This window comes from Apteryx mantelli, chromosome 5 (genome assembly GCF_036417845.1).
Source record: "Apteryx mantelli isolate bAptMan1 chromosome 5, bAptMan1.hap1, whole genome shotgun sequence".
NCBI classification, from domain to species: domain Eukaryota; kingdom Metazoa; phylum Chordata; class Aves; order Apterygiformes; family Apterygidae; genus Apteryx; species Apteryx mantelli.
The window spans coordinates 77,798,951-77,825,852 of NC_089982.1; the positions used below are offsets into that span (position 1 = coordinate 77,798,951).

At 36.4% G+C, this 26,902-nt stretch overlaps 1 protein-coding gene across 1 annotated transcript in view; it reads left to right on the forward strand.

The window, feature by feature from the left end:
• Positions 1-26,902, forward strand: part of ZFYVE28 (zinc finger FYVE-type containing 28) — a 164,129-nt gene that overhangs the window by 101,534 nt on the left and 35,693 nt on the right. The window contains exons 3-8 of the mRNA XM_067298298.1: positions 2,629-2,766; positions 5,690-5,892; positions 7,549-7,638; positions 9,512-9,601; positions 12,651-12,752; positions 17,973-19,340. Of these exons, the coding sequence (XP_067154399.1) occupies positions 2,659-2,766; positions 5,690-5,892; positions 7,549-7,638; positions 9,512-9,601; positions 12,651-12,752; positions 17,973-19,340 (1,961 nt within the window). The 5' untranslated portion in view covers positions 2,629-2,658. The remainder of the gene's footprint in view (positions 1-2,628; positions 2,767-5,689; positions 5,893-7,548; positions 7,639-9,511; positions 9,602-12,650; positions 12,753-17,972; positions 19,341-26,902) is intronic.

The window sequence follows — 26,902 nt, forward strand, 5'->3', positions numbered from 1 at the left end:
AGAAAGGGGGGGAGGGAAAGAGAATTGAAAATTGTGTTTTTCCATACTCAAGTTTGCTAGGAAGTAAAATAAATTGGGATATCATGTTCTAAACTAGAATGGAATTGGATTATTTTAACTCTTATATAATCAAAGTCAAAATACTGTAATTCTTCTCTAAGTTCCCGTCTTTAATAGCCTGCTATATTGCCTGCAGCTTTTGTAAAATTTGACTGGTAGAATTACTTTTACCACTGCATCTTTCCAAGGATAAAAGATCTTTGCAAGCTCATATTAATTCCCTGATACCAAGAATCTGGCTTTTTCAGCCTAATATGCCAATCCATATTGCTCTGGTGATAATGTGGGAGCTTCAGGCAAAGCACCTGGTCTCAAAATAGATCAGTAGTGAACTGATTTAAAATCTATCTTGCTTGACTTATAACTTACTACAATTTAAATGTTACAATCCTCAGTTTCATTCTTTGCTCTGTTACTTTGAATGGGGGACTAAGTGGTTTAGGGTTTGATTTCCTTATGGGACCTACTTTCAAACTATTTTAGTTCTCCAGCTAGATCTAGACTAAATAGTGATGTGAGAAGCATACTCAATACCAGTAATTAGAAACTAGGATTTTTATTAATTGTTTTATAAACATTTTGTGACATGTGAAACTGGGCAAAAGGAAGAGAGAGGAGGAAGAATAGAAAACTTGTTATTACTCCATGTTTTCTGTTTCCCTAAAACTATATATGATTTTGCACCTAATCCACTGACCAGCTCCACTTAATGTTGGTAGAGGAAGGTGGTGTCAGTCTTGCTTGTTCTTCGGGCAGTAGTTCATGAGGAGTTTACTGAAGAGGGGTGAGCATGTCTTTGAGTTCCTTGGGGTCCAAGAGGTCCACTCGTCCTGGCACTGCTCTAGTGCTGGGGTTTGAACTAGGGAATGCATCTCCAGACCAAAATGTGTTACACAGAGAACAGCTTCAGCCTGAGGGGTGACTCTTCGGGATGCAGCTCCTCTGCAATGGGACGTGCAGGTCCTGCTCCTCCCTCTTTCACACCTGCACGCTGTACTTTGCCGGTCCTTCACGCCGTCCGTTGCAGGGTTTGTTGCTGAATCACGTCCTATGCTCAGGAGCTAATCTCGGAGGCCGTGTTTGAAGGAGGAGCGCCATTCCCAGCAGCACAGCGCGCAGTTCTGTGCATTTAGCTGAGTGTTCTCCTCTCTTCTCATAACTGCTGCCCGTGTTGTGTGTTGTGATGCCGCAAAGGTGCTATAGAGTATCTGGTTTTCAGATCTTCTTTCTAGAAAAGACAGCTGAATATTAGTGCATGCCAATGTGCTTTAAATTTATTTCAATTTAATAAATAATTTGATAAATAAATTTAAATTTATTTACAGCCTTGTTAAAAATGAAAAAAGCTAAGTTTATGTAAAAATATGTTTTAATACTTATAACAATAGAGGAAATTCCGTATACTAATGTGTAATAAATATTGCCAATTGATGTTATTATTTTGTGGCAACTGCAATTACAGCAGTTTGCACTGAAATTTCAGAAAACATGAATCTGTTTTTTCGACCTAGACTAGATTTTGTTTGTCTCGGTGGGGAGCAGACAAAAGAAGTGCTTTCCTTTAAATATCCTATTTTCTGTTAATTTTTAAGTACAAAGAAAAATAAAACAGAAAATTGTAGACTTAAAGCAGTTCTGCCTGTTAAACAGTTGTGTGACAGATTTGTTTCTATTTGTTTGAAAAATATTCTAAATAGAATGTGAATTCTGTAAATAGTGGAAAAAGCCTGAGACAGAAACAAAATATCTTTAATGGAAGCACTCAGCCTTTTTCATGCTCTGAATCTATCTTTATTATGTTAATCAAATTCCATGCAATACCCAGCAGGGGTGTTTGAAAATTATCTTTTCAAATAAATGAATACAGATTATTACTGCACTTCAGGAAACTGGTTATAGGTCTTTCATCTTTGTCCTAGTCCAAGCATAGATTAGAGCAGTTGTTAAGAGCTCTCTGACTTGTCCCCTTATCCTCTCGGATAGTCATGGTGGGGGGAGATGGCAGGCAGGTGTGCCAGCTCTTGCACACCGGACACTCAAGAGTTGAAAACACCTACTTCAGCTTTCCAGAATGAATTTAAGTCTATTCAACCCTGGCAGTCCCAATGTAGCTTAATTTCTAATGCCTCCAGGGCACTCTGCAGGGCATTCTTTCTAGGAAGAATGAATTTCATTGCGGCTGGTGAGAGGAAATATGAGAAATCTAATTTACTTCTAGATTATTTAATGGTATCTTATAGATAGATATTTGGGGCAATAACCTCTTTAAACTATGTATCCTCATCTATCAAAGACCTCACTTAAATCTTCAAAGTTAGGTGGAGTGAATCTGAGAAACACTCTGCAGGAAAACTAGAAAAACTGAAGTTTGCTACCCTTTCCTCCACATAAGTCTCCTTTTTTCACCAGGGTGTTCTGTGTGTATATAATGACCTTAAGAGTTGAATACTATATTTTCTAAGTTATCTATTTAGTTGTTTAGAAAAGAATTTGTGAGATTCTTTGGGAACAGTCACCCTGGTCTATGGTATATTTGTATATATGCTATCCTTCTACTTTTTGCTTCAGGATAATGTTTTGAACATCATAAATCAAATCATGGATGAATGCATTCCGCATGAACGGGCCAACCGAGACTTTTGTGTTAAGTTTCCAGAGGAAATACGCCATGACAACCTTGCGGGACAGCTTTGGTTTGGAGCAGAGGTAAGTCTCTCATTTCTGTTGCTTAGGGTTAAGGGCCATTCTTTTGTGGCATAAGGCTTACAACTGGAATTAAAGCCGATCATGAGATTTTTCTGAGAAGAATGCATATAATTACAGAAGAATGTAAACACATCTTTGAGAATTAACTTGCTGTTGATGTGCAGTAAAAGAGGATTCTGTATTGATTAGGCTTGTTTTATGGTTTGGTATCTGATTTATCTTCTTGGTTGTTTTCATCTGGATGGGCCATCTCACTTCTCATGCTGTGACAGTCTTAAATACATGTGTGTGTGTGTGTGTGTGTATATATAAATATATATATACATTATATACATTATACACACACACACACACATATATATAAGGGAGATCTTTCTGAGGAGAAAAGTCTATCTCCAACAAATATAAGTACGTGTTGTCATTTTATTTTAGTGGCTATGTTACTCTGTAACTCTTGTTAAACATATATAACTTTGTTCAGCTGACATTTGTTGCACTTAATTCACTTGTTTCACATATATGCTGAAAATAAAATGGGTTCTGTGCGAAACACTGAAGTCTGCTTTCCTTCTCTTACCTCATTTCTCTCAAAGTCATGCTTCCACAGCAACCTGTAGAAACAGGGGATTTGATAGTGAGTAAGCTTTAATTATTTTAACCAAGGGAAGACTGAATAATCCAAAACGGGTTTGACAGATAAGGTACAGGTCCATTAGTGCTGATGTCTGTTGGCTAAAAAAAAAAAAAATCATTGTGGCATCCCTAATAGTAAATCCAATGTCTTCAGATCTGCTGGCCTGAAGATGACTTTCAGCACCATGCGTTTCTAAGGTGGAGGGGATCTGGACATCCCCTGTGCAGCAGCACTTTGTGCTGTTTGATTTCAGCTTTGCATCTTTTGTATTTTTGTATTTGAAGCAATCCCTCAGCTCCTGTTATCATGCAGTCTTCTCTGCACCCATTCCTCCTCCCTTTTTAAAGTGCATGCTTTCTGTCAATAGTTCCTGTCTTGTTCAGTCCAATAGAACACTCCATGTGATCTGTTTTGGAAAATTTCTGTCAGATTTGTTAATTGTAAGCTTCTCAGATTCAGAGAAGTCCTGGGTACAACTTACAAAATGAACTTGATATATCAATCCTTTGTAATCCTATGTTCAGCAAGAACAGCATCTTTTTTTTTTCTTCTCATTACCATCTGACCCTCAGCTACTTTCATCCAGCTGACACCATGCTCTGTTTTAAAATGTGGAGGGAGTCTGATGTGTTGACTTCATAGCCTGTGCTTGGTAGTTAGGGAGGACATGATGGGACTGTTGTTTTTGCAACCATTCCTAATGAGTCCATGTGAATCCTGTTATCCTTTCCTACTTTAAGGGACTAACAAACCAGGATTACAGCGACAAAAAAAAGGCAACAAACCTAATCAAAAAAGAAATGTCTCTTTGAATGCATATTGGAAAAAGCTTGAGTAGTGATTGAGACAGCCAGGATATTCTAGGAGAAAAAAAAATCCTCCCTTTTTTCAGTTTGTGACGTGAATTAATGCTCCCGATCATTCCAGATCAGACTTTTGCTGTCTCCAGTCTGAGCAGAATTGTTGGTTGCAGAAAAAGTATAATCTGTGCAGGGCTGAAGTTCTGCTGACTCACGCTGCTGGACAAAAGCAGGGTATTCACTGTCCCCCTGCAAACGCAGGGAGTGTAGGGAGGAAGACTTGTATGGACTGTTTTTAATACACATTTATGTATCTCTGGCACTACTCTGAGTCAGCTTTAGACTAAGAGTACCTATCAACAAGTAAGACTTGCCTTGTCCGTACTCTCCCGCAATTTACTGCTTTGGGCTGATAAGAGAGAAGAACACAAAATTCTCTTGCAGCTTTAATCAGGCTGTTGAGCAAGGTCTAGGCTTGCAGGTCCTCCATCCAGGGCTGGAGAAATGCCTTTGGTCTGCTGGAGTAAAGGAGGCAAGGACAGAGGTGCAAATGGGGATTAAAAAAAAATAATGAAAACTTCAGGAATAAAACAACTTTGTACATTTTCGATTAATAAAAATATTCCCATTAATAAAATACAGCCAGTATGTTTTATGTCAGTGTGTGTTATCTTCCAAATATGTGCATGTCCCTTCCAGGGGACAAAGCTCGCAGCAGAGATTACAAATAGCTTCTTTTTAATAGTGAGGTTTAAAAAATGTTTTATTAGTGTGTTAAGGTAAAAATATACTTCTAATATCTTTGTGAACTGGTCAGAAGGAGTCAGTGTATAACTCCTTGGGCAAGAAGTCCCTAAACAGCTCGCTTCCAGAAGCTGGGAGGGCAGGATCACTCTGTCTGTGACCTGTTTGCTTATGTTCTTTACTGAAATACATACTTGTGGGTTCTGGGGGAGACAGGACAGTGGCCTAGCTGGATCCTGCGTCTAAGCCAGGGTGACCGTTTTTTGCAAACGTCACTGCAGTCACAGAACTTCTGTTCTTTTCTTAAGGAATGGGTTTATTACCTGAATCAAAATAGTCAATTGATCATATTTTAGCTGGCTTCACCTCCCCTTTTTGTCCATGCAGGCCTTGCACACACAGCATATATATCAACGATTACTTGTGTCTGCGTAATTGATGTGGGAAGACCTTTTTGCAGGTTCTTCTGTCAACTCTGTGGTTCTTGCACTTGAACCTCCCACCTCTTCTCCTGTCTCCCTGGCTGAGCTACTCCCTAGCCTTTTATGTGAAGAGCTATCACTATCAACATATCTGTCTCATAGCTTTCACTTGGGTAGTAATTAGCTACATATGAGGCTAACAACTCCCCGCTCCAGTATTAAATATCTCATCTTGTGATTTTTTTTTTTTTAAGTACAAATCACTTTTTGATTAAAAAAAAAATTAAAATTAAAACTTTCTCTTTTAAAATGTATTTTCATAGTGTTTGGCTGCAGGCTCAATTATTATGAATCGTGAAATTGAGAGCATGGCTATGAGACCATTGGCCAAGGATCTGACCCGGAGCCTCGAGGAAGTCCGAAACATCATTCGTGACCAGGCCTTAAGGGATTTGAACCTCTACACTGAAAAGATGAAAGATTCACTTAAACATTTTGATGTTCTTTTTGCTGAATTTGAATTAAGGTAACAGATTCTAAAATTCATTCTGAATATTGGCATGGCTAGTACGGCTATTCTTTGGCTTGTTGTTTTCTTGGAGGTTGGGTGTTTTGTTCTATTTTGTTTTAATAGAGAAAGTATGTAATTTTTTTATCATGCCATTTGAATTCTTCAGTAATTTGTTCTATTGTTACATTTTTTTCCTTCCAGTGTAGCAATAAAGAAAAGAAAATTAAATAGCTTTTTGGCAATCAGCATTTGCTCTCTTCAAGTAAACTGTAATCTTCTATTTGCATACTGGCATCTGGCATTTGAGGGAGGTTTTCCAAGACACAAAAGCAAGCCATAAATCTCTTCCCCTAATTTTTTATTTCTGCCCCCCCCCCCAAAAGGCAACAAATAAGAGATGTAAACAAAAGCATGTTTAGTAACAAATGAGGTTTTGTTTTCTCTTGTGCTTAGAGAAAAAGCAAGGATGCACCCAGTGTATTTCAGAAGGGAAATTGAAATCTGATGAAGGAAATTCTTTTACACGAGTCATAATTAAAATCAGGAGCTTTTTAAAAACTTGAGATCAGGAGATTTTTAAAAACTTGAGATTCAAAAATGGGATAGGGGTTTACAGCAAAAGCAAAAATAACTAATTTGAGAGCTAGAAAAATTACCTGTTTGTTGGGTCAAAGGTAATATCAACCAAATATTGTGTTGAGCTTTGGAATTTAAGCCAAATTCCTGCACCTCTCAGACGTGTCAGGATACTGGACAGGATTATCTACAGAACTACTGTGCTGCAGCCATTCCTACCTTCAGGAGAAGAGTTTTTCTGAGAATGGGGTAGTGTTTCAAATTTTCTTGGGAATAAACCTTTAGACCATCTTGTCTCCCATTACTGTATTTGTAGTCTCTTGTATTATTTTGCCCAAATGAGTTTTTTTCTGATTCAAATTTTACAGTTATTGAAAAACATTTTAATCAAAAACACTGATTAAAAACACCTTTTCTTTTTTTGTCAAGTGTGGCTTTTTGTATGGACACTGGCAATCGGGAGCTGGTTCTTGACAGCGCCAGTGCAGTTTCTCACCTGTCCCTGCCAGCTGTAGGACTGCGCACATGCAGCATTTTTACTTGCCGTTGTTTTGCGAAACAACTTTTTTTTCCTCCTAGGTTAGCTGTAGTCCACAAATGACTGATTAAGTAAAACAGTGGTGGAAGACCAGTTACTTCTACCAATAATTCTTGCCTTGTGCATTAGTACTTTTGCATGTAATTCCACATAGAAATGAGGCCAACTTTTAAGTCTTTTTGGCTTGTCGGTAGAGACAGATTTCAACTTTGCTAATATACAAAAAAATGTGGTTTTTAGATGATTTTTTTCTCCAGGAAATGCAGACCTGTCAGGATACGTCAGGACCTACCTCCATGTGCCATACAACATGAAGCCATAAACATGATTGCTAAATGTGTGTAATCATAAGATCACTACCAAATTCCATTGCCTTAATCTGCAGTTCTTATAGATTTCTTACACTGTACAATTCTTGTAGTGAGTGCTGTCAAAATAAATTTAAAATGGATCAGGAAATGTTATGTTGCGAAGATAATTTGACCTAGGTTTGTTTTTTATCTGACTGGCAAAGGAAGTAAAATAGTAGTACATTAATGACTTTATAATCTTTGTAGTTATGTGTCGGCCATGGTACCTGTGAAGTCTCCAAAAGAATATTATGTACAGCAAGAGGTAATCGTACTTTTTTGTGAAACTGTGGAGAGGTAAGCATTTTAGATAACTAATAGATTTCATTTCTGTGTTTACTTTGTCTGACCTATTGTAGAAATACCTTATCTATAGTCTTTAAAAGGCATCAGAAAAGATCAGGTATTTTGTTTTTCTAGTAAGCAGCCAAATACAAAGTTAAAAAGTGTTCAGCACTATTGCCAGGCACAAGCCTTTCTTTTAAAAAAAAAAAAAAAATAAAAGTTAATAATCCTGTAATATTGCTGATATGTGTAATTATAGCTGTGTAAATGAAGACTAATCATTAAAATGAACTAAATCAGTTTAAGTCAGCAGGACTTAAAGATATTTCATTCAAGAATACCTGTGGAGATGGTTTAAGTAATCTATGAACCTCCCGTGATTATCATAAAGAACTTAGAGGCTTGTTAAAATCTTAGAGGATTGAAGCCCAACCTTTATGCGTGTGAAGAGATGATTTTTAAAAATCCAGCAATTTATAAGCATTTTTAAGAGTACAGGTGATAAGAAAAACATGTGATTTTGTTTGGAAAATACCATGTTGAGCAACTTATTTCCTACTTTGACAGAGGAACTAACCTAGCAGATGGGTAGGAGAGAGGAACAGCGCATGAAATGCATCACAGCTTTAGTGAGGTTTTGAGTAGTGCAGCAATGTTCTCAAAAGGGAACTAGTAAAGTGTAGTCTGGATGAAATTATTAGACATCATTTGGCTGTAAAACACACTTGGAATAAGTGTTGTTTTTTCTGTCATGTTAGGAAAACTTGTTAAGTGGGACCCTGATGTTGCTGAGACTTTCGTTAAAGAATGAAGCAGTACAGAACACTTTTACAGTTTGTAGATGACACCAAGATCAGAAATGTTTCAGGCATTTTAAAAGACAGCATTAAAATTCAAAATGATCCCAACAGGTAGGAGGAATTACCTTCAATCAGTAAGACAGCTAATAAAAATACATGCCACATACTTGCCCATTGAGATGAAAATCGTGATTTTTGCATTTGAACCTTTGGATAACCTGGTAGGCAGCAAACTGTAGAAAATAACATGGGGGTCATAGTGGGCCACATACTGACTGAGTCAATTTACTGCTAGCACGAAGGAAGTAGCCATCATTTTGCTGTCCGTCGACAGTAATATTGACCAAGACCAGACAAGCAGTGACAAGGAATAAGACCAGGTTGTTAATTCCATTTTCCTCAGGGCCAGTAAGATCTCAGCTGGAGCAGTGTGCAGTTTGGGTGTCATCGTACAAAATCATGTGGACAAATCAAAAGATAAGAATTTTGAAGAAGCTTAGAAAACATGACCAAGTGGAAAACCTAAAAGAACTGGGTTTTAATCTAGTAGGAGAAGGAACTTCAGGTATTTGAAAATTTCTTAAAGAGGATGGTGATGACTTGCCCAAATCGTAGATTCAGAGACTTCAGTAATAGTCATTCTCTATAACCATTTTTAGTTTGGTTTGTTTGTTTAGGGGTTCTGATTAAAAATGAAACTTAAATACTTTTCCCTATTTTTTTAAAAGGCTTCTTTGACTATTAGCTGCAAAGCTTTAAGCATCAGTGGTTTTCAGTAATAAGTTGAAACTTGTCAGGAAATAGTCGATAAGGTGGGAAAGTGACATAAAAATGATTTTGGTTTTGGATGGCTATAAAAGTTTCAGTGTTTAAAGATTTTTTTTCTAATATTAATTTTTTTTATAATGAAGATTCCAACAGTATGTATATATATATTATTTTGGATTATACAAGAACATTTCATGAATTAAATACTATCAATTTGGTTTGCTTATATAACAACCCCTTTTTCATAATTTCCTGTTGAATTATATTATTTGAGAGCCAAATTATCTCTTTCTAAGTCATTTTATTCTTCTGCTTAGAGCCTTAAGGCTTGGATACCTCACTCAAGATATGATTGATGACTATGAACCAGCTTTAATGTTTACCATTCCAAGGTTAGCCATTGTGTGGTAAGTATTTTTTTTTTCCTAACTAATCTCTACTCCACCCCCCTCTCGTTTAAAAATTTACTGAAGATTTAGAAAACTAGAGTTACAGTTAGTTAGAATTAGAGTTAGTTTAGAGTTTTGGCATATTTTCTTTCAACTGAGTTTGTTCCTACCTTCTTACAAAAGCAGGGATTACGTGGGGTTTTTTTTTTTTTTTAAATCTTTAGAGGCTTTAACTTAGATGAAGAGAAAAAAGAAAGAAAGCAAGAGAAGGTAGAACTCTAAATATACAACGCAGAAACCTGGAACGGTTGATCAGTCGTCCTTCAGAAAGAAATTGAAAAAGGAATTAATAACATCAGTATATAGAATGTCATGTAATCAAGAAGATATTTTTGAATGCTTATCTCGCTCAAAAATAATATGGCCTAAGGATGCAAGTCCTGAAAAACAAAAACTTTCAATAGTAATTGTGATTTTTAATGACTCTGGATCCAAAAGAATTGTCACGACAAACATTGCATTGTGACCAGTGAGTTAGGTTTAAATCTTTTTTTGAGGGAAGTATTAACATATGTAAGGTATGCACAAATTTGTGTCACTGCTTTGCCCTGTACCAACCACTCAGACAACTAAGTGTTAAGCCAGCTTTTTTTGCTTCATGCAGTTCGTTGCAGTATTGTGTGTTGAACAAATGAGGAGCATTTTTTCTAATGAGTCATGATTTCATAAGACAGCAGTTTCTCTGGGGTAAAGCCAGCATATTTTTAATATTTTACCATTAATGGTGTTTTAAAGTTGGCTAATATAGCTAGTATAATTGAAGGAAGTAAGAAGCCTCAAATCCTGAGTGTTAAATGCTTCTCCTCAGGAAATCCCTCTGGCCCCTTGTTCCTGTTAAATAGGATATTGTCTGTAACTGTCATGGTAAAAATAATAACAGTTATAATAATCTGATTATTAAAAGACAACAGGAATGTAAGAACAAAATTTGAAGCTTCTGGTAGACACAATCAAGAAAAATACATCATGACTAACTGGAAAGCCAAAGGCCCTCTGAGAAACATTCTGTGTCAACCCAAAGATACAAAGAAGGAAAGAGAGAGAGAGAAAAGAGAAATCAGTTTAACTGCTCCCAAGTACCAAGTGATTTGAAAGTAAATCACTGCCATGTAAAGTTTCACGGAAAAATTACATCCTCCAGATGTGATGATGTCTGGAAGAAATGCAAGCCTTTTATTTGGATTGTGAAAAGAGATGAGATGCCTTTCTATGCAAGACAGATGCAACTAGAAGCTGTCATGTTCTTGCTGTGCTGTGTTTTATGAGAGGGATATGTCTGGGACAAGGACAAATGCTGGCCTTCCCTCAGTCCTCACATCGCAAAGCTTTAGTTTAAGTTACTTTTCTGACATCGTTTTACTGTACATATTATACAATCTATGTTGCATAGTATAGTAACAGATGTCAGTGAACTTTTAACCCAAGAGGAAATATCAAGACATATTTTTTTGCAATTTTTGAGTCCCTCCATGGTGCAACTGTATTCATGCTTTGATTCAGGACAAGATCATATATACAGAGGCCATTTCAAGGTCAGGTTTTTATAGTGCTTTAGCCCTCTTCTGTTTTTGAATTTCTTCAGAGAGCTAAGTTGTAGAGAAAGCAAACTATACTTGAAAATTGCCAAAGGAATGTTGATTTTGTGTCAATTAAATTTTCAGTGAAAGCAGCCTCTAGCTTCCACCCGGCAAAGAAATAACATTTGTTTAGGCAGAACATTAATACGTGAGTCAGCAGTAACTACTTTGCTTCATGGCAGCTTGCTTGTTGAAGCTCAGAAAGTAAAAATAAATAAATAAATATATATATATGTGTGTGTGTGTATGTGTATGTATCCTTGGTAACAGGATAATTTGCCTTAATCCACACACAAAAAAAAAAGGTGACTTGCAAAAGAAGCAACTTCCCTCTCCCTCCATTTCTTGCCCTTCCCATGCCCCCACCCCCCAAATCCTAATCCCAAGACCAATGTTGATCACCTTTAGTAGTCAAATTTCTTGGACCCTCTGTTATCTTGACAATTCTGAACTTTCTGACGGCCATCTTCCAGCCTGATGGGAGACTACAGTACTGTCCTGGTACCAGGGCATGAGCCAGACTCTGGGTTTATAAACAGAAGAAAAAGAGCAGTATTGCCCAGACGGTAAACAGAGTGTAAGTGGTCTTTTTTTTTTTTTTTTTTTTAATACTTCAGTGCGATTCATATTATTTGTGACACCAGCGTTGCTGCTGTGTGTCAAAGAGCTTCAGGGGATTATGCAGGGTGCTTGCTGGTGAACGACAATATTTGCAAGGTACATCAGCAGTCTTGTTAGTGAGCTGAGTGTCCCCGTTATTCTGGCTGATGCAGATACAGACCGCCTAGAAAGCTCTCTGAAACAACATTTAATTTGAGTGTAGTAAAAGTAACCTACACTTGAAATACAGTCAACTCTCAGTTACCCAAGGTAAGGGCAGGAAGGGGAAAATGCACTAGCTAAAACAAAGTGTATGTAAGCTAGGGTGCAAGAACGCAAATGATCCATTTGCCTTTGAGAAATGTAAGTTGTTTTTGCAGTAGGCAGAGGTTTAAATAGTTTTACGCTAAAAGTGATTTAGACTGGAAAGAATAAGCCCTTTGCAATCTCTCTCAAGTCAGTGAGCTTTCCCAAATGCCCCAACTTACTGGATAATCAGTTTCTTGCTTTATTTTTTTTTCTTGGTCAGCCGCAACAATGAAATAAATGTGTGTCCTTCCGTTTAGGCTTCCATTGCTCTTTCTCCCATACTTTGGGAGGGAAGGGGGAAGAAAAAGGGACCTTTTTCCTCTTGCTTTAAATAGCATGGTATTTGAACTGCAGGTGAATAAGAGTAACATAAGATAACAATGCAAAAATTATGTAACCTGTAACTTGAGTGTGGTTTTAATGTTCATGTACAGTTACTTTTCTGACTACTCTTTCCGTAGTTGCTTGGTGTAATGAAATTTTGATTTTTGTGTGTGTTCGTGCATGTTTCTGAACTCCAGCGGCCTTGTAGTCTACTCCGAGGGACCATTAAACTTGGACCACAAGCCAGAAGATATGTCTGAACTCTTCAGACCTTTTCACACCCTGCTAAGAAAAATAAGGCAAGTAATAAAAGATTGTTGTAATTGCATCTTTTCTGTAGAGAAAACTAGAGATCTAAATAGTACACACAAATGTCTAGAAAATCATTTTTGTGGTTACTACATGAACCGTAAGTTACATGTTTCCTTTCATCTACCTAATATACCTAGTTGTTGTTTTTCATTTCACTGGAATTTACTGAACTTTTCGTCTCTCTGTGATATTCCCCTGTCTCAGAATATCATTTTATTACATTTCAGTTTTTCCTTATGGGTGGATGATGCCTGAAATATTAAAGTTGCAGTTTATTTTTGGGAGACCCTGTTTCTAATTAGCATCAATGTTTCGGTTTAATTAGGCTTATTACATTTTCTCAGTATGTCATGATGCAATATTCAGATCATTCTTAATCTAATATAAATTATTGTAAGTTTTTCATAGTATGAATCTGTTTTTAAAGGGTGGATCATTTTATATATACCTCTTTTCATTGTGTTTCAGTCTAGATAACCTTTAAAGATGTTTTTTGGCTTAAGTATAAAGGACACTAAGATAAGTTTTTCTCAGCTGAGGTCTTTAAAGGACTGATTTGTTACTTTGGAAAAATCAAACTATATCTTTAAAGGATCTTTATATTCAGTGCACTTTTAAAGTATTTTGTTCTTGGTGCTTAAATCCACAGACCCTAACATTTTATTAGAACTTAAATTTCTTGTACTAAATGCAAGTTTGTTCCTATAAATATCTAGAAATAATTTGGCAAAAGTTTTTTTTTTTTCCTTATGTCTAGTTTTCACCTGGTTATCTCCATTCCTGTCTGTCATTATGATGGTTTGATGTAAGAAGAATTTTTACATAGACTGAGGTTATCTGGAAGAGAGTAATCTGTGGACTAAGCCATAGATTAGTCTCCCTTAACCGGTTTAGAGAGGTGAAGCATTTCCTGTGGGAGAAACTAGGCTCCATCAGGGAGTGGTTCAGAGAGGAGTCATTTCTGAAGTCAGCTTTTATGAATGTCCAAACCATATCCATTTGTGCCCCTTGAAGATCTTTCCAGTATTTCTGTATGGAAGAGATACAGTTTTATTTTTAGGTATGTTAATGATACTGATCTTGAAATCTCATGATTAAAATGCACAAATTAATGCCACTTTTCTCCTTTATTTTGAGTGGTTATGGTTTTATAAAAAAAAACTAATTAAAACAGAAGCACACGAATTGAATGGCAAAACTTAAGTTAGTAAAATCCTGAAAAAAACACTTACAAGAAATGGTACTGAAGCTTAAAAAGTCTGTGAAGTTTACATTAAAAATATCTTATTCATTCCCAATATATGGCCATTGCAGAAATTGTCACCATTATATTCTACTGGATTAATAAAGCCAAAAAATATTTAAAGCCTAATATACTTCTCATAATCTTTACTTTCTGCTTACTCCTTACATTTTGTAATACGGAAAATGAAAATCAGTGAAGTCAGTTTATTGCTTAGTCCATTTAATTTTCAGTTACTCAGAACTTAATGGTTGGGTTGAAAACACATTAGTAAAATGCTTGTTTGTTCAATAACAGCACTTTACAATGCAGCCTTTAAAAATGAAAAGAATCTTTTAGTCTCTTTTTTGAAAAAAGGAGTTCTGATATACTCTAAGATTTATTTCATATTTATTCTTTCAAATAAGCATTAATAAATGCAATTTCAGTTGTCTAGGCAAAGTTCGCACAGTGTCCTTAGTGTAACAGTATTTATCAGAGCTTTGTGAAAAATTAAAGCAAGTTAAAATGTAATGTGAAATTACATCTCCAAGGTAGCCTAGGGATTGAAGGAACATCAAGGAACCTGTTGGAAGAATTTGAATATTTGAAAGAACTGAACTTAAAACAAACAAACAAAGAAAACAAACCCCTTTGGTAATAATCTTGAACAAAAAAGATGAAATGAGAATAAAGAACAATGAAGTACAAATAAGAAATAAGGAAAAAAAAGTCTGCAGCACAGTATTATACACAGCAGATCCTAAGTGTACAATATAATATATTTATGTAGTATAATGAAATTAATTTAAAAAATACCTAAACTATCTAGGTTTTCCTTTTTTTAAAATGACTTTTTTGTTGTTTTTTTTAAACTCCTCAGATTGCAATTCCTGCTCATTGTGAATGTTCACAGAAAGCTATGAGGGAGGATGGAATTAGATATTTGAACTCCTCTCTAGCAAAAAGGGAGCATTTTTTTCCAGGAGTATTTCTCCAGTCTCCATCACCAGTACCTAAGCATGAAAATAGACTCAAGGAGTCTTCTGTTAAAATATTTACATCCTATGTTTTAGTCATGTGCCTGTTGTTCTTTTTTCTTACAACATCTTAGGATCACATCCCAGTAAATTTCTCCACAGAGTTTAGTAAGCTGTAACTTTTTAGTCAACTAAATATTTTCAATGATGGAATAAACCCAAATATACAGATGATAATTTTGTTGTATTACAGGCTGTTTTTAAGCTGAATATTCTAAAAGATCTCTCCTATTAAATGTTACTGAAGTAGAGAAGTGCTGTATTTACACAGATCCACATACTTAAATCAGAACTGGCTTAGGAAAATATGTGTTGGTGAGGCAAATCAGCTATATTTTTGGTGTCCTAATGATGGTTGGAAACTCTGAAAACAATAAAGATTGTTGTATGGGGAGGCTCTCTGGTAATTAGACCAGGAATAAGACTTTCAACTGCTACTTTATAACCAAAAGAATTCAGAGGGTTTTTTAGATTTTGGTATGGTGGAGCAGAAAGCGATGAGTTTAAATATTTTAATTAAAATCTGTGCAAGGTGCTTGTGTTAATTTTGATTTAGGTATAAATAAAATATATTGAGTTACCAGTAAATTAGCATTGGTATGTTATAGATACTATCAGTGCATAGTTACGTAATAGTGTTATCTCAGTTCCTTTTAAACTAAAACATTTTCATAATTTCTGCCAAGCTGCTTTAATCTGCCTAATAAGTATACAAAGCATATCATCTGATATAAATGTCTGATGGACATTTAATTTATATACCTGTCAAAGTGAACATTCTTGTGATAAAATACTACCTGTACATGCAACTACAGATTCATTTCATCATGAAAACTATGAGAAGACAAAATTCTTTAGAAATATTCACTGAAACAGGGCCTGGAACTTGGCTCTCTCCCATCTCGGACAAGTGATTATTAGGTAGCTAAGCTGTTACGTGATGTGAAGAATCAGGCAGGCATAAAAGAAAACATTTTGGCTTTGGCTAAACCATGTTTTCTAGAGGCATATGATATCTCCAACCTTATCAAGGGTTCTGACTATTGCTATTTTGGACTATGAGCACCTAAAAAATTGTCATTTGAGACTGTTACGCACAAGTGTTTTATAAGTAAAACAAAATCCACAGATGCAGCAGCACTTCATTTTAGGTCTGAATTTTATTTACCCTATGCTTCTGAAGTGGAAACTGCATATAAAAATAGTTCCTTGAAAATGGGAAAATCCTTCAGGTAGAGAATGAGCTGTATCCAATTCTCCCATATTTTGGGTGAGTAGTTTAAACTCTTTGATATTAGATCATCCTTCCTCCTTGCTCATGCTAGGACCTATCACAGCTCAATTTTGGAAAGAGAGACTTAGGTGCTTATTCAGGAGCTGGTTCAAAGCTGTGAATTGCTGGGGAAGGCGTATTCATGTGAATGAAGATACAGTACCATGGTCATTCTATTAAGTGCATGATCCTTCCGTTACATAATAAGAGATATCTGCATGCGTCAGCTGGGGCGTTAATTCAGTTACAAGCACAAATTAAGTGATGCCTCCTAAGCAGTCAGTAAAATGGGGGAGCCCAATGTTTGAAGTAACAGAAATCCTAGTTATGTTGATGGGGAAAAAAATGACTATAAACTGAAATGACCCTTGAGACAGGCCACAGTCATTCTCCAGAAGGTGGAATAGTTTGATTTTGCTACAATTCTCTCTTTAAAAGACCTGCCTTAACTCGATGAAAACATTTTCAGCAATCATTCCATTTATGTTTAGTGAGTCTTTTAAATTGCAGAGCTTTGGATGATTTATGCTTTCATAAAATAACTGCAACTACAAATTTCTCAGTTACTTTTACAAAACTGGAAGAGTTTTTTTCTTTTCTTTTTACACAAGTAATGTTGTCATTTGAGTGGATATTGAAGCAACTCTGATGTTAGTATTAATTTTGCAGTTGCTCTTTTTGCAGTTCATCTTAATTTTGAGTTCTTTTAAGAAGTTGGCTGAGCTTAAAAGTAGATTAATAGTGTATCCCAAGATTGGTTAGTATTATTTGCAGCAGAAAAAGGTATGCTTTCTGTATTTTTTTTTTCAGACCAATCAGAAAAAAAAGTAATGAAGTGCCTTTAATATATTAAATATACTATTTAATATTTTAGCTATTTTATTTATTTGTGAACATCATTCTTTAAAGGACCAAAGTGCAAAGAATCACTGAGAGGAAAAAATGGAAAACTGTCCACTTATTTTTCCTTTATTTGTTTTTCCCCTATTCAATATTTAGGTATTAATACCAGAAAGCAGAAGAAAAACAGCTGTAACCTTATTCTAATCACCAAGACCTACAGTAGTTTGTATGAAGACACTGAACAGATTAGGATGTCTCCAAAATCTTAAAATTTGTTATCTATTACAGTCTGAGACTTTTAAGACTTCAGCACTGCAAAAGTGATATTGATTATTTTTAATAAATTCATTTTATCTGAAAATGTAGTGCTGTGAAACTTCAGCTGCACTCTTTTGTGCAATAATTTTCAGGGTTTAGTGCCAAAGATAGCAAATTTGTATGCTAATCAAGGTCAAATTTGTGGAATAAAAAAATTACATGACAGAAATGTCTAATGTGGGTAACACTGTCTCACTCTAAGAGAAGGGAGGGAGAAGATCTATTTTATTTTTGGGATGTGTTTTGAGTTATTTTTTGGCTTCCTTGCAAGGATTTAGATAATCTGGTAGCCTGTATTTGCAAAAGTAATTTCAGATTCAGGTATCAGCAATCACAAGTGTTTTGAATTTGATTACAAAATACACCTTGAGTTATACAGCTGAAAGTACTCTGCTCCCAAGTTCAATTTCTGAATTTCTTTGCTAACTGTAAAAGCTTCTGGAAAATCTGTAACATCAGTGTCTTCTGTGATTGTAAATGCGAATTCATGCGTATATTTCTTTCTTTTTAGGGATCTGCTTCAAACATTAACTGAGGATGAACTGCACACACTAGAACGTAATCTCTGTATCTCTCAAGATGTGGATTTTCCGGTCAGAACAGATCCTGAAGTGCCCTCTGTCATTACACCAGGCATAACTGCAACTTTGCCTGCAAAGGAGCTTTCAGCAAAAGCTGAAAACACGGAGGCTGAGCTCGCTTGTTCTATGCAGTATGATGAACAGGAGCTGGAACAGCTGAATCGGATGGTACACAGAGTAGGAGATGAAATGTCTTCTCTGCTTTCCCCTCCAAGCATCTGTCAGTCTCCAGCTCACAGACCTAGTCTAAGAAACAGCTCTAGCACAGAGGCCTCACCAACAAGACACCATCTTGACAATTTAACTGATGAAGAGGACAGAGTGTTTTTTATGGATGACCTAGATGGAGCAGGAGAAGCTCTTGCTGGGCTGGATTCAGTAAACGATACTTTTGCTTGGGTGAATAACCCTTGCCACAGTTCAAAACAGAACCTGCAATATAGAGACGCTCTCCTGTACGAGAATGGTCATCAGACAGAGGAAACTTTGCTTCTGAAAGATGTGGGAAGTGACTTAAGCAATAATAACAATATTGAAGATAGCAAACAGAGGTCTGGCATCTCAGTTCAAAATTCATGCAGCTGTTTAGAAGGTCCTGATTCACAGTTATACCTCAATGGTTGGGATGCATATGCTGATGATGCAGAAATGGCAGAAATGATAGCTCACAGGACAGGTGGAATGAAAATATCTGCAACTGTGATATTTAATCCTAAATCTCCCTCTAGCTCAGAATCCCCAGTAACAACTCCAGAAGCAGCTATTGGTTGTGTTGCTGGATCTGCTAATCCATTAGCAAATGAGGAGGAGAATGAATCCCATAAGCTCAGTATAGCTGCCACAAACTGTCTAATTAATTCCTGTGTGTGTTGTGGCAGCTGTGAAGACAGCAGGGAGGACAGTGTTGAAGGTTTAAAGACTAAACATTCTGCAGGAAGTGTTGTAAATGCTTCGTATACTTTAGTAAAGTCTAAAGAAATGGACCATGTAGATAACTTGGACAGTTCAGTCCCTGCACAGGAAACATTAAAACCTGAAACTTCTCCTGCTTTGCTAGCAGAAAGAGACTTTGGCAGGGAAGAGCAGAAATTGCCAATCTCCTCTAAGTGCCTGGCACATTCCTCAGGTTCACAGGTAGGAGCAGAAAATGAATCACAAGGAGAAGCAGAAATCATCTCAAATCAGCAAAAGAAGTGGGAGAAGAGAAAGCAACCATGTGAGAAAAAAATGGAGAACAACGAAGACAGTAGTAGTGAAAGGACAGCAAAGGAAGACATCAAGTCAAGATCTAGTTCAAGGTAAGAGCAACTTGGGGTTTTAGTAATAAGATTGGCATATAAAACACATTTCTATATCCTTGTACTTCAATGATCAATATATATTTAATGTTGATTTTAAAGGGAATAGTATGTTGCAGGCTTAAGGTATTTTTGAATACACAGTATTTTTCTGAAAGCTTTTGATGGGACTTTATCTGTTGTTTTTTTTTTTTTTTTTTGGAAACATTTGGAGAACATTTGAATTTTAAACATGTAATGTCTCCTTAGCATTGAAATGAAGTACACTAATCTTAACAGTGTAATGTAACAAAGGGTCCTTTGCAGCTAAACATTACCTGGATGATTACATGGCCATTTTGCAGAAAAGACAAGTACACAGATACTAAAAGTTTGCTTCTGCATTAGTTTACAGAGCTAAATTGTGATCTAATCATATCCCAACTGTTACCTTAGCTTGTTTTAAGAAAACTTATCGTGTTGCCTGTGGGCATGGGTATATGTATATATGTGTGTGTGTGCGTGCACACGCCAGAGGAGGCTAATAAAGAGTTCAGAAGCAGTTTTTAAATCCCTTCGACAAATTCTACCACAGTTGAGAGAAGAATAGAAGTCATGGATTAAGGTTTTGCCTATTCTGTGAAAATAAGCAATCAGATAGCAGAGAGAGACCATAATAATATCTGTTTTAAAGAAAATGCTATGCTTCAGCTCAGCTTTGATTAGACATCAGGGACACCTTATGACAATAAGATATGTTTCTTACGCACAAATCTGTAGGAAACAGGATTTCATTTGTTTTACTATTTACAGGACAACTTGTTTTATCATGAACTCTGTCCTCAACCTCTCTGAAGTATGAATATCAGAAAGCAGAGGGAAGAAATGAAGTAAAAGTTATTGTTGTTTTCTGTATTTCTGCTACAGTTCACTTCCTTTGATGTGTCATGCTATGTCAGTACTATGAAGATTGTGTGTCTTAAGCAGGATCTGTCTTTTTGTTATATGTGTACAGAGTTCAGAATAACACAGTGGAGCAGCCTGTATTGTGAAACATTACCACAGTATAAAGGCTACAGAAATAAAAATGTATTTAATAACATACCAATTGAATTATGAAATACTTTACTAGCAGTGAAAATAGAATTAAGAGTTCTCAGGGCCGGAGCAGTAGGTCAGCAGATGTTGCTTAATTCCTCTTACATGTGCAACACAACTTACTGAGTGTACAACTGTTTTTTTTGAGGAGGTAACTATTCATCTTCCTCAATACTCTGAATACTTGTGATATTAGGCTTGCAAGTATGATCATATTCAGGGCCTCATAACAGAAATATCAAATGAACTTCATTTTAAGAAGTAATTCACAAATCCCTTTGATATTTCATGCATTTACACCACTTTAAGTGGAATGTTGTTTAAAAATAATTACTGTATAGTTAATTACAAAGTCTTGATAAATTATACGTGTATTACAAAACCTCAGACCGTTTGTCTACTTTTTGTACTTGGGCAAGATATTAAGCAATATTTGGAAGAACAATTCTACAAAACGTATTAAAATTATATGTAAGCTTCTTTTTTAGGTTTGTATATGTAGTAACCTCTTTTTCAAGTGTTTGTTCAGCCTCCTTTTAATATCGTATAAAAACTTCGTGTGAAAAATGTATTTTTACAAAGCATTCTGTAGATCTGTTTTTCTTTGCGTGAAGACTCTGGTCCTTTTGTTTTGGAGCTGCCTCTTAACAACTTCATTTAAGGGCTCCTAGTTCCTGTTTTGGAAGAGATGTCAGTTCCTGTCTGATCTGTCCATGTCATTTGTGATTCTGTAGAATCAGTCACACCTTCCCTACATGGTGCCTTTTCCAGGCTGGAAAAGTCGCACCCTACTTAATCATGCCTTGTACAGAAGTTGTCCCATAACTTGGATCATGCCTGTTTTCTTCCTCTGAACCTTTTTCAACTCTACTATTTCCTTTTAGAGATAAGGGAACCAGAACTATACATAGTCAAGGTACGGGCAAGCCATGGATTTCTCTGGTGGCATAATTATTTTCTTTTACTTTTCTAATGATTCCTAATATTTGACTTTGGTTTTTTTGGACCATTGCCAAGCAGGGAGTTTTTTTGGAGTTGCCTATCAAAGTCCCAAAATACTGCTTGTCAGCTCAGAGAGGCCATCGTTCCATATGTGAAGCTAAAACTGTTTCTCCCCATGTTTATCATGCTGGATGTCTGCCATTATACTGACTCTTTTAGATCCTGTGCAGTTCTTCAATCTGCCCTTTTTCTTACTACCCTGAATAACTTTATATCACTAATAAACTTTCTCACCTGGTTGTTCTCCCCCTTCAGATCATATATGAATATTAAAATCTGCAAGGCCCCAGATGTCTTCACTGGTGACCTCCTGCCCTTCTGAGAAGGGGTCATTTAACAACAAGGCCCTATTAATGGTTGAGAACTATTAATTGATGTTGGGTCCTTCCCTTTTATACTATAGCTGCTTAGTTTTCTTAAAAGCCTTTGCTGAGGTACTCTGATATTTTGGGGAAAATTTGTAGTCAGCATGGATTTACAAAGGGGAAATTGTGCTTAAGCAACCTGATAGCCTTTAGGATGATATGACTGGCAGGGTGGATGTGGGAGGAGCAGTGGATGACTTGACTACCTTGACTTTAGCAAGGCTTTTGACACTGTCTCCAGTAAAATTCTCATAAGCTGATAAAGTGTGGGCTAGGTAAGTGGTCAGAGAGGTGGACTGAAAACTGTCTGAACTGCCAGGCCCAGAGGGTTGTGATCAGTGGCACAAAGGCCAGCTGGAGGACAGTCACTAGCGGTGTCCCCCAAGGGTTGATACTGGGGCCAATACTGTTTGTCATTAATGACCTGGATGATGGGACCGAATGCACCCTCAGAAAGTTTACAAAGGACTCAAAATTGGGAAGAATGGCTGATACACCTGATGGTTGTGCTGCCATTCAGAGGGACCTCGCAGGCTGGAGAAATGGGCGGAGAGGAACCTCATGAAGTTGAACAAAGGGAAATGCCAAGTCCTGCACCTAGGGAGGAATAACCCCATGCACGAGTACAGGCTACAGGCTGACCAGCTGGAGAGTGGTTTTGCAGAGAAGGACCTGGGGGTCCTTATGGACAACAAGTTGACCATGAGCCAGCAATGCATCCTTGTGGCAAAAGCGGCCAGTGGTACCTGGGCTGCATTAGGTAGATCGTTGCCAGCAGGTCAAAGGAGGTAATCCATCTCATCTACTCAGCATTGGTGAGACACACCTGAAGTGTTGGGTCCAGTGCTGGGCTCCACTCTACAGGAGAGACATGGATTTACTGCAGCGAGTCCAGCAAAACGCCACAAAGATGTTTAAGGGATTGGAGCATCTGATGTATGAGGAGAATCTGAGAGAGCTGGGGCTGTTCAGCATGGAGAAGAGAAGGCTGAGGGAGGATCTTATCAGTGTGCATAAATATCTGATGACAGGATGTAAAGAGAAGAGAATCGGACTCTTTTCAGTGGTGCCCAGTGATAGGACAAGAGGCAATGGGCACAGACTGAAGCACAGGAAATTCCACTTGAACATAAGAAAACGCTTCTTCCCTGGGAGGGTGGTTGAACACTGGAACAGGTTGCCCAGAGAAGTTGTGGAGTCTCCTTCCTTGGAGATACTCAAAACACGACTGGACATGATCCCAGGCAACCATGCTCTAGCTGACCCTGCTTTGAGCAGAGGGTTGGACCAGACAATCTGTGATTCTGTGTAATTTTGGGGGAAATCTAGAGATTGTCAGCCGAGTCACCCTTATCCTCCTGCTTGCTGGACCCCCTCAGAGAACTTGCGAGAGGTTTGTAAGCAAAGAACTTCCCTTTGCAGAAGCAGTGGTGTTTAGTCCCAGGCAGATTTTCCCATTCTTGTCTACCAATTTTAGCTTTTGTTGTTGTCTAGTACAAACAGCAGGCTCACAGGATTGGAGTTCTTTGAATCTGCTTGGGGTCTTTTTTATTTTTAGAGATTGCTACCTTTAAACTTCAGGTATCAAGAGAGTTCTAAATGAGAGGTTAATAATTCATCTATTTCACTACTGAGTTCTGAAATTCTTGGGTGGGTATTTTTGAATATTTTTTCAATATATTAATGTTCTTTTTGTCCATTTTCACCATAGTCTCTTCTACAGTTATTTTATTGATTATAATTAATTGTCTCTGTATTCATTGTTTAGACTTCAGTGTGTCTGTTACTAACTGGCAAGTACTATTCCATCTTTTCATAAGTGGGGAAATAATTAAGAATGGAGGTATTTTGTTATTAAATTGTTGTTCCTTTATTTAGAAGTGTTCTGAGATTAATTCATTCAGAATATTTTGTGTGAGACAAAGACGCATCTCCTGGGGTCTTTAGGTTTTATATATGTGTATGAATGTGTGTATATGTATATAATATGTGTGTGTATACACAGATTTAGTTATTGCCTGTGAATCGCTAATCATGTTATTGGGAAGAGAGAGAATTCAGTTACAAAACAGAACATGGACCTTTTCTTACTCATGCTGCCTGTGTGGTGACTAATCACTGCTTTTCCATGGTATTTTTAAATAGGAAGATCATATTAGACTTCTGTGACTGTTCCCTATTACATGCTTGTGCAAGCCAACTTAACCATAGGGGAAATGTTTGAGACAGTAGATTATTTTCAGAATGATGGACCCATTAGCTTGAACAATAAGTAATCTAATATACATGGAATAGCTGCAGGATATGCTCATTCATCAAATTGATAAATGTATTTACTTTCTAGTTATTGTAAGTCAGCAACTGAGAGAAGAAAATTTTCTTTCCCTTGTCTGAATCAAGGAGCTATCAAATGTGCACATTATGACATAAACTGTTTCTTTTCAGTAAATCTTTTTTTTGTTTTCTTACTATGCAATGTGACATTACTTGAAGGTATACTTTCAATGATCTGGTCAGGTTTACTGTAATTAATCCAGAGCTTTGCAACAGTGCATAGTTATTCTAAATGCCCAGCGAAGCCAGATATTTAGGATCTAGCCTCAGTTACTCAGTTGGTAAGTTAATGTTCAGTGAAGTTTAAAGTACACATAAAATACTCTTCTACTTAAAATTTGTGTGTTGACATGTATTTCTGACTTTGCTTTTTAAGTTGGAGCTGCTAGTTGTTAATTTATTATCTCTTTATCCATTATTTGCTTGCAAGTCTCTTGAAGAAATCAAACACAAAGGACACTTTGAGTCTTGGGCAGCGGGATTAATGTCATGCAAATATGAGAAAAGTGCTAGCAAAAATTTAGTCTGTATCTGACTGATGCTAGGGACAGTGTTACAAAATAAAGGCCATCATGTAACAAAAAGCAAACTGGTAAAGGGGGGAAATAATGTAAGAAGAACAATACAGAAGACAAAAAGATTATGGAGCAAAGTAGCATTTGGTATTTTGGGGTAAGAAGGACATAAGTTAACACCAGAAAAATGCTTTAGATCTGTATCTAGTATTCCTTCTTTTTAAACTGGAAGCAAGCTGTACAGATTTCTAAAATGCTCATTCTGTCACAGTATTCTTGCTCTTTCCAAGAAAAAAAATATATAGATTAAAAATTACATTTATGTTGGTGTTTTGGAAATACTTAGCTTTCTGCTCCTTCCAAAATTGAAGAATCCTTGTGAAACTGCTTATTCTTCTATATGTTTTATGAAGTTTGACGGGTTTTTTCATGTTGTCATGCACTGCTAGCATTTTCATGTTTTAGGCTTAAATGGCTGCTTCCGTTGTGTGTTCATTTATCTATGTATTGACCTTGTTACAGTTCTTAAGTGTAGTTTCTCTCCTTTCCCCTGCAGGTCTATTAAGTCTACCTTAAAATATAGAATTTTTGCCATTTGCCTTCATTTGTTATTTGGTGAGTGTACTCTTAATGAAGCCTTTACAGTGCACATGAGACTTGGCAAAAGGAGCTGAAACTGGTAGTGAGAACTTAATTTGTTCACGCTTTCTGCAAGCTGTAAGTGTCCTTCATCAGCTGTTAGATGCTGGTGCTGTTCACATTTACTTGTGGAGGCTTAAAAAACAGAATATTTTGCCATATGCTTTTGCAAATTAAGGAGGAGGAATGATGCATATCCTTGGAAGAGCATCTTTTATTATTTGCTGTTCTGTATTGCAATCCTACAATAAGATGATTAAAATAATCTTCTCCAGCTTGATATTCAAGTTGTCCCATTTCTTAGCATTGCAATTTCTTAGCCTACAAATTTAAAATTATATTTTTAAAATTTCATTTCCTCATCATATTTGAATTTCTTTGTAAAAAGATGAACAGCTGTTTTATACACTGTCAGATTCTAATTTTGATTTTTATGTCTACATTTAATTTTTCTCACTTGTTAATAGTATGTAAACTGCAAAGTGTGTGCACATTTCACCTGTATAACTGCATGAAGAACAGGCATTCTGATTTTGGGGTGGCTGGCATTTACTGAAAAAGGACCTTTCTAGTTTTACTTTGATTCCGTAAGTGGTCCTTAACCAAAACTAGATTAATCGATATTGCAATACAAATTAACTTGATTAAATAGGTCTTAAAATCATGCTTTCCCTATAACATTTCTATCACAGTTAGACTTAAGAAAACTATGCTTTTCTTCACATGACAAAGTTGCCTTTTTCATAAGAATTAATGGACAGCTCACTTAATGTTCACTTAACTGAAAACATGTCTGTTTATCCATCTTGTATTGATTAGTTTTTTAACCAGCTATTGAAGAGTAAGAAAATTTCTCATCAGTGTAGCTAACAGCAAGAAGGAAATAGTAGTTGATTGGGAATAAAATATCTGCCCTTCAATTGCAAAACTTTCCTTAAGCAAACATTTACCTGGCTATTGAACAGTTGATTGAATTTCCTCTGTTCCTCTTCTGGTATTCTCTTTCTTTATTGTATAATCTTTTATTTGTGCAATCAGTCAAATTCAGATTTGGTCCAAATGAGTTTTTTCACCCCTTCCCCCCCCCCCCCTTTTTTAAACACTGCAAGTTTAAAATTAAAAGTGACAATTTTTGACGTTGTCTGTTGAACACTTATTTTATGTAGTATCTGATAATACAACTGCTGTTATCAAGTCTTATGATACAAATAAAAGGTGTCAGTGTTTTATAAGCCACTTATCTGAGTGGATTTGGTATAGTTGACACATGAGGCTTTAGAGTTAGCTCACATGTTGTGTGAGATAGACTAAGATGAAAAGATCTGTGCCAATTAGTTAATGTAACTTGGAATGCAGTTGTAACAGAAGTAATACAATCCATGAAGAAACTATCCCATGAAACAATGAGAGAGTTTTAATTAAGCCTAAGAGTCTGGAAACACATTCTGATAGAAAAGAGCCATACAAACAAGGATAAAAGTGTCATTGATTTTATTTTTTTTTTGCTTATAATATCTACCAAAAATAACCCAAGAACAGCTGGTTCACTGCTTCAGTTTGCCAATATTCCATTAAAAGAAGCAGCCATATCAGCCCATGTGACTTTGCCTTGTTCTCTCAAATCTTGATT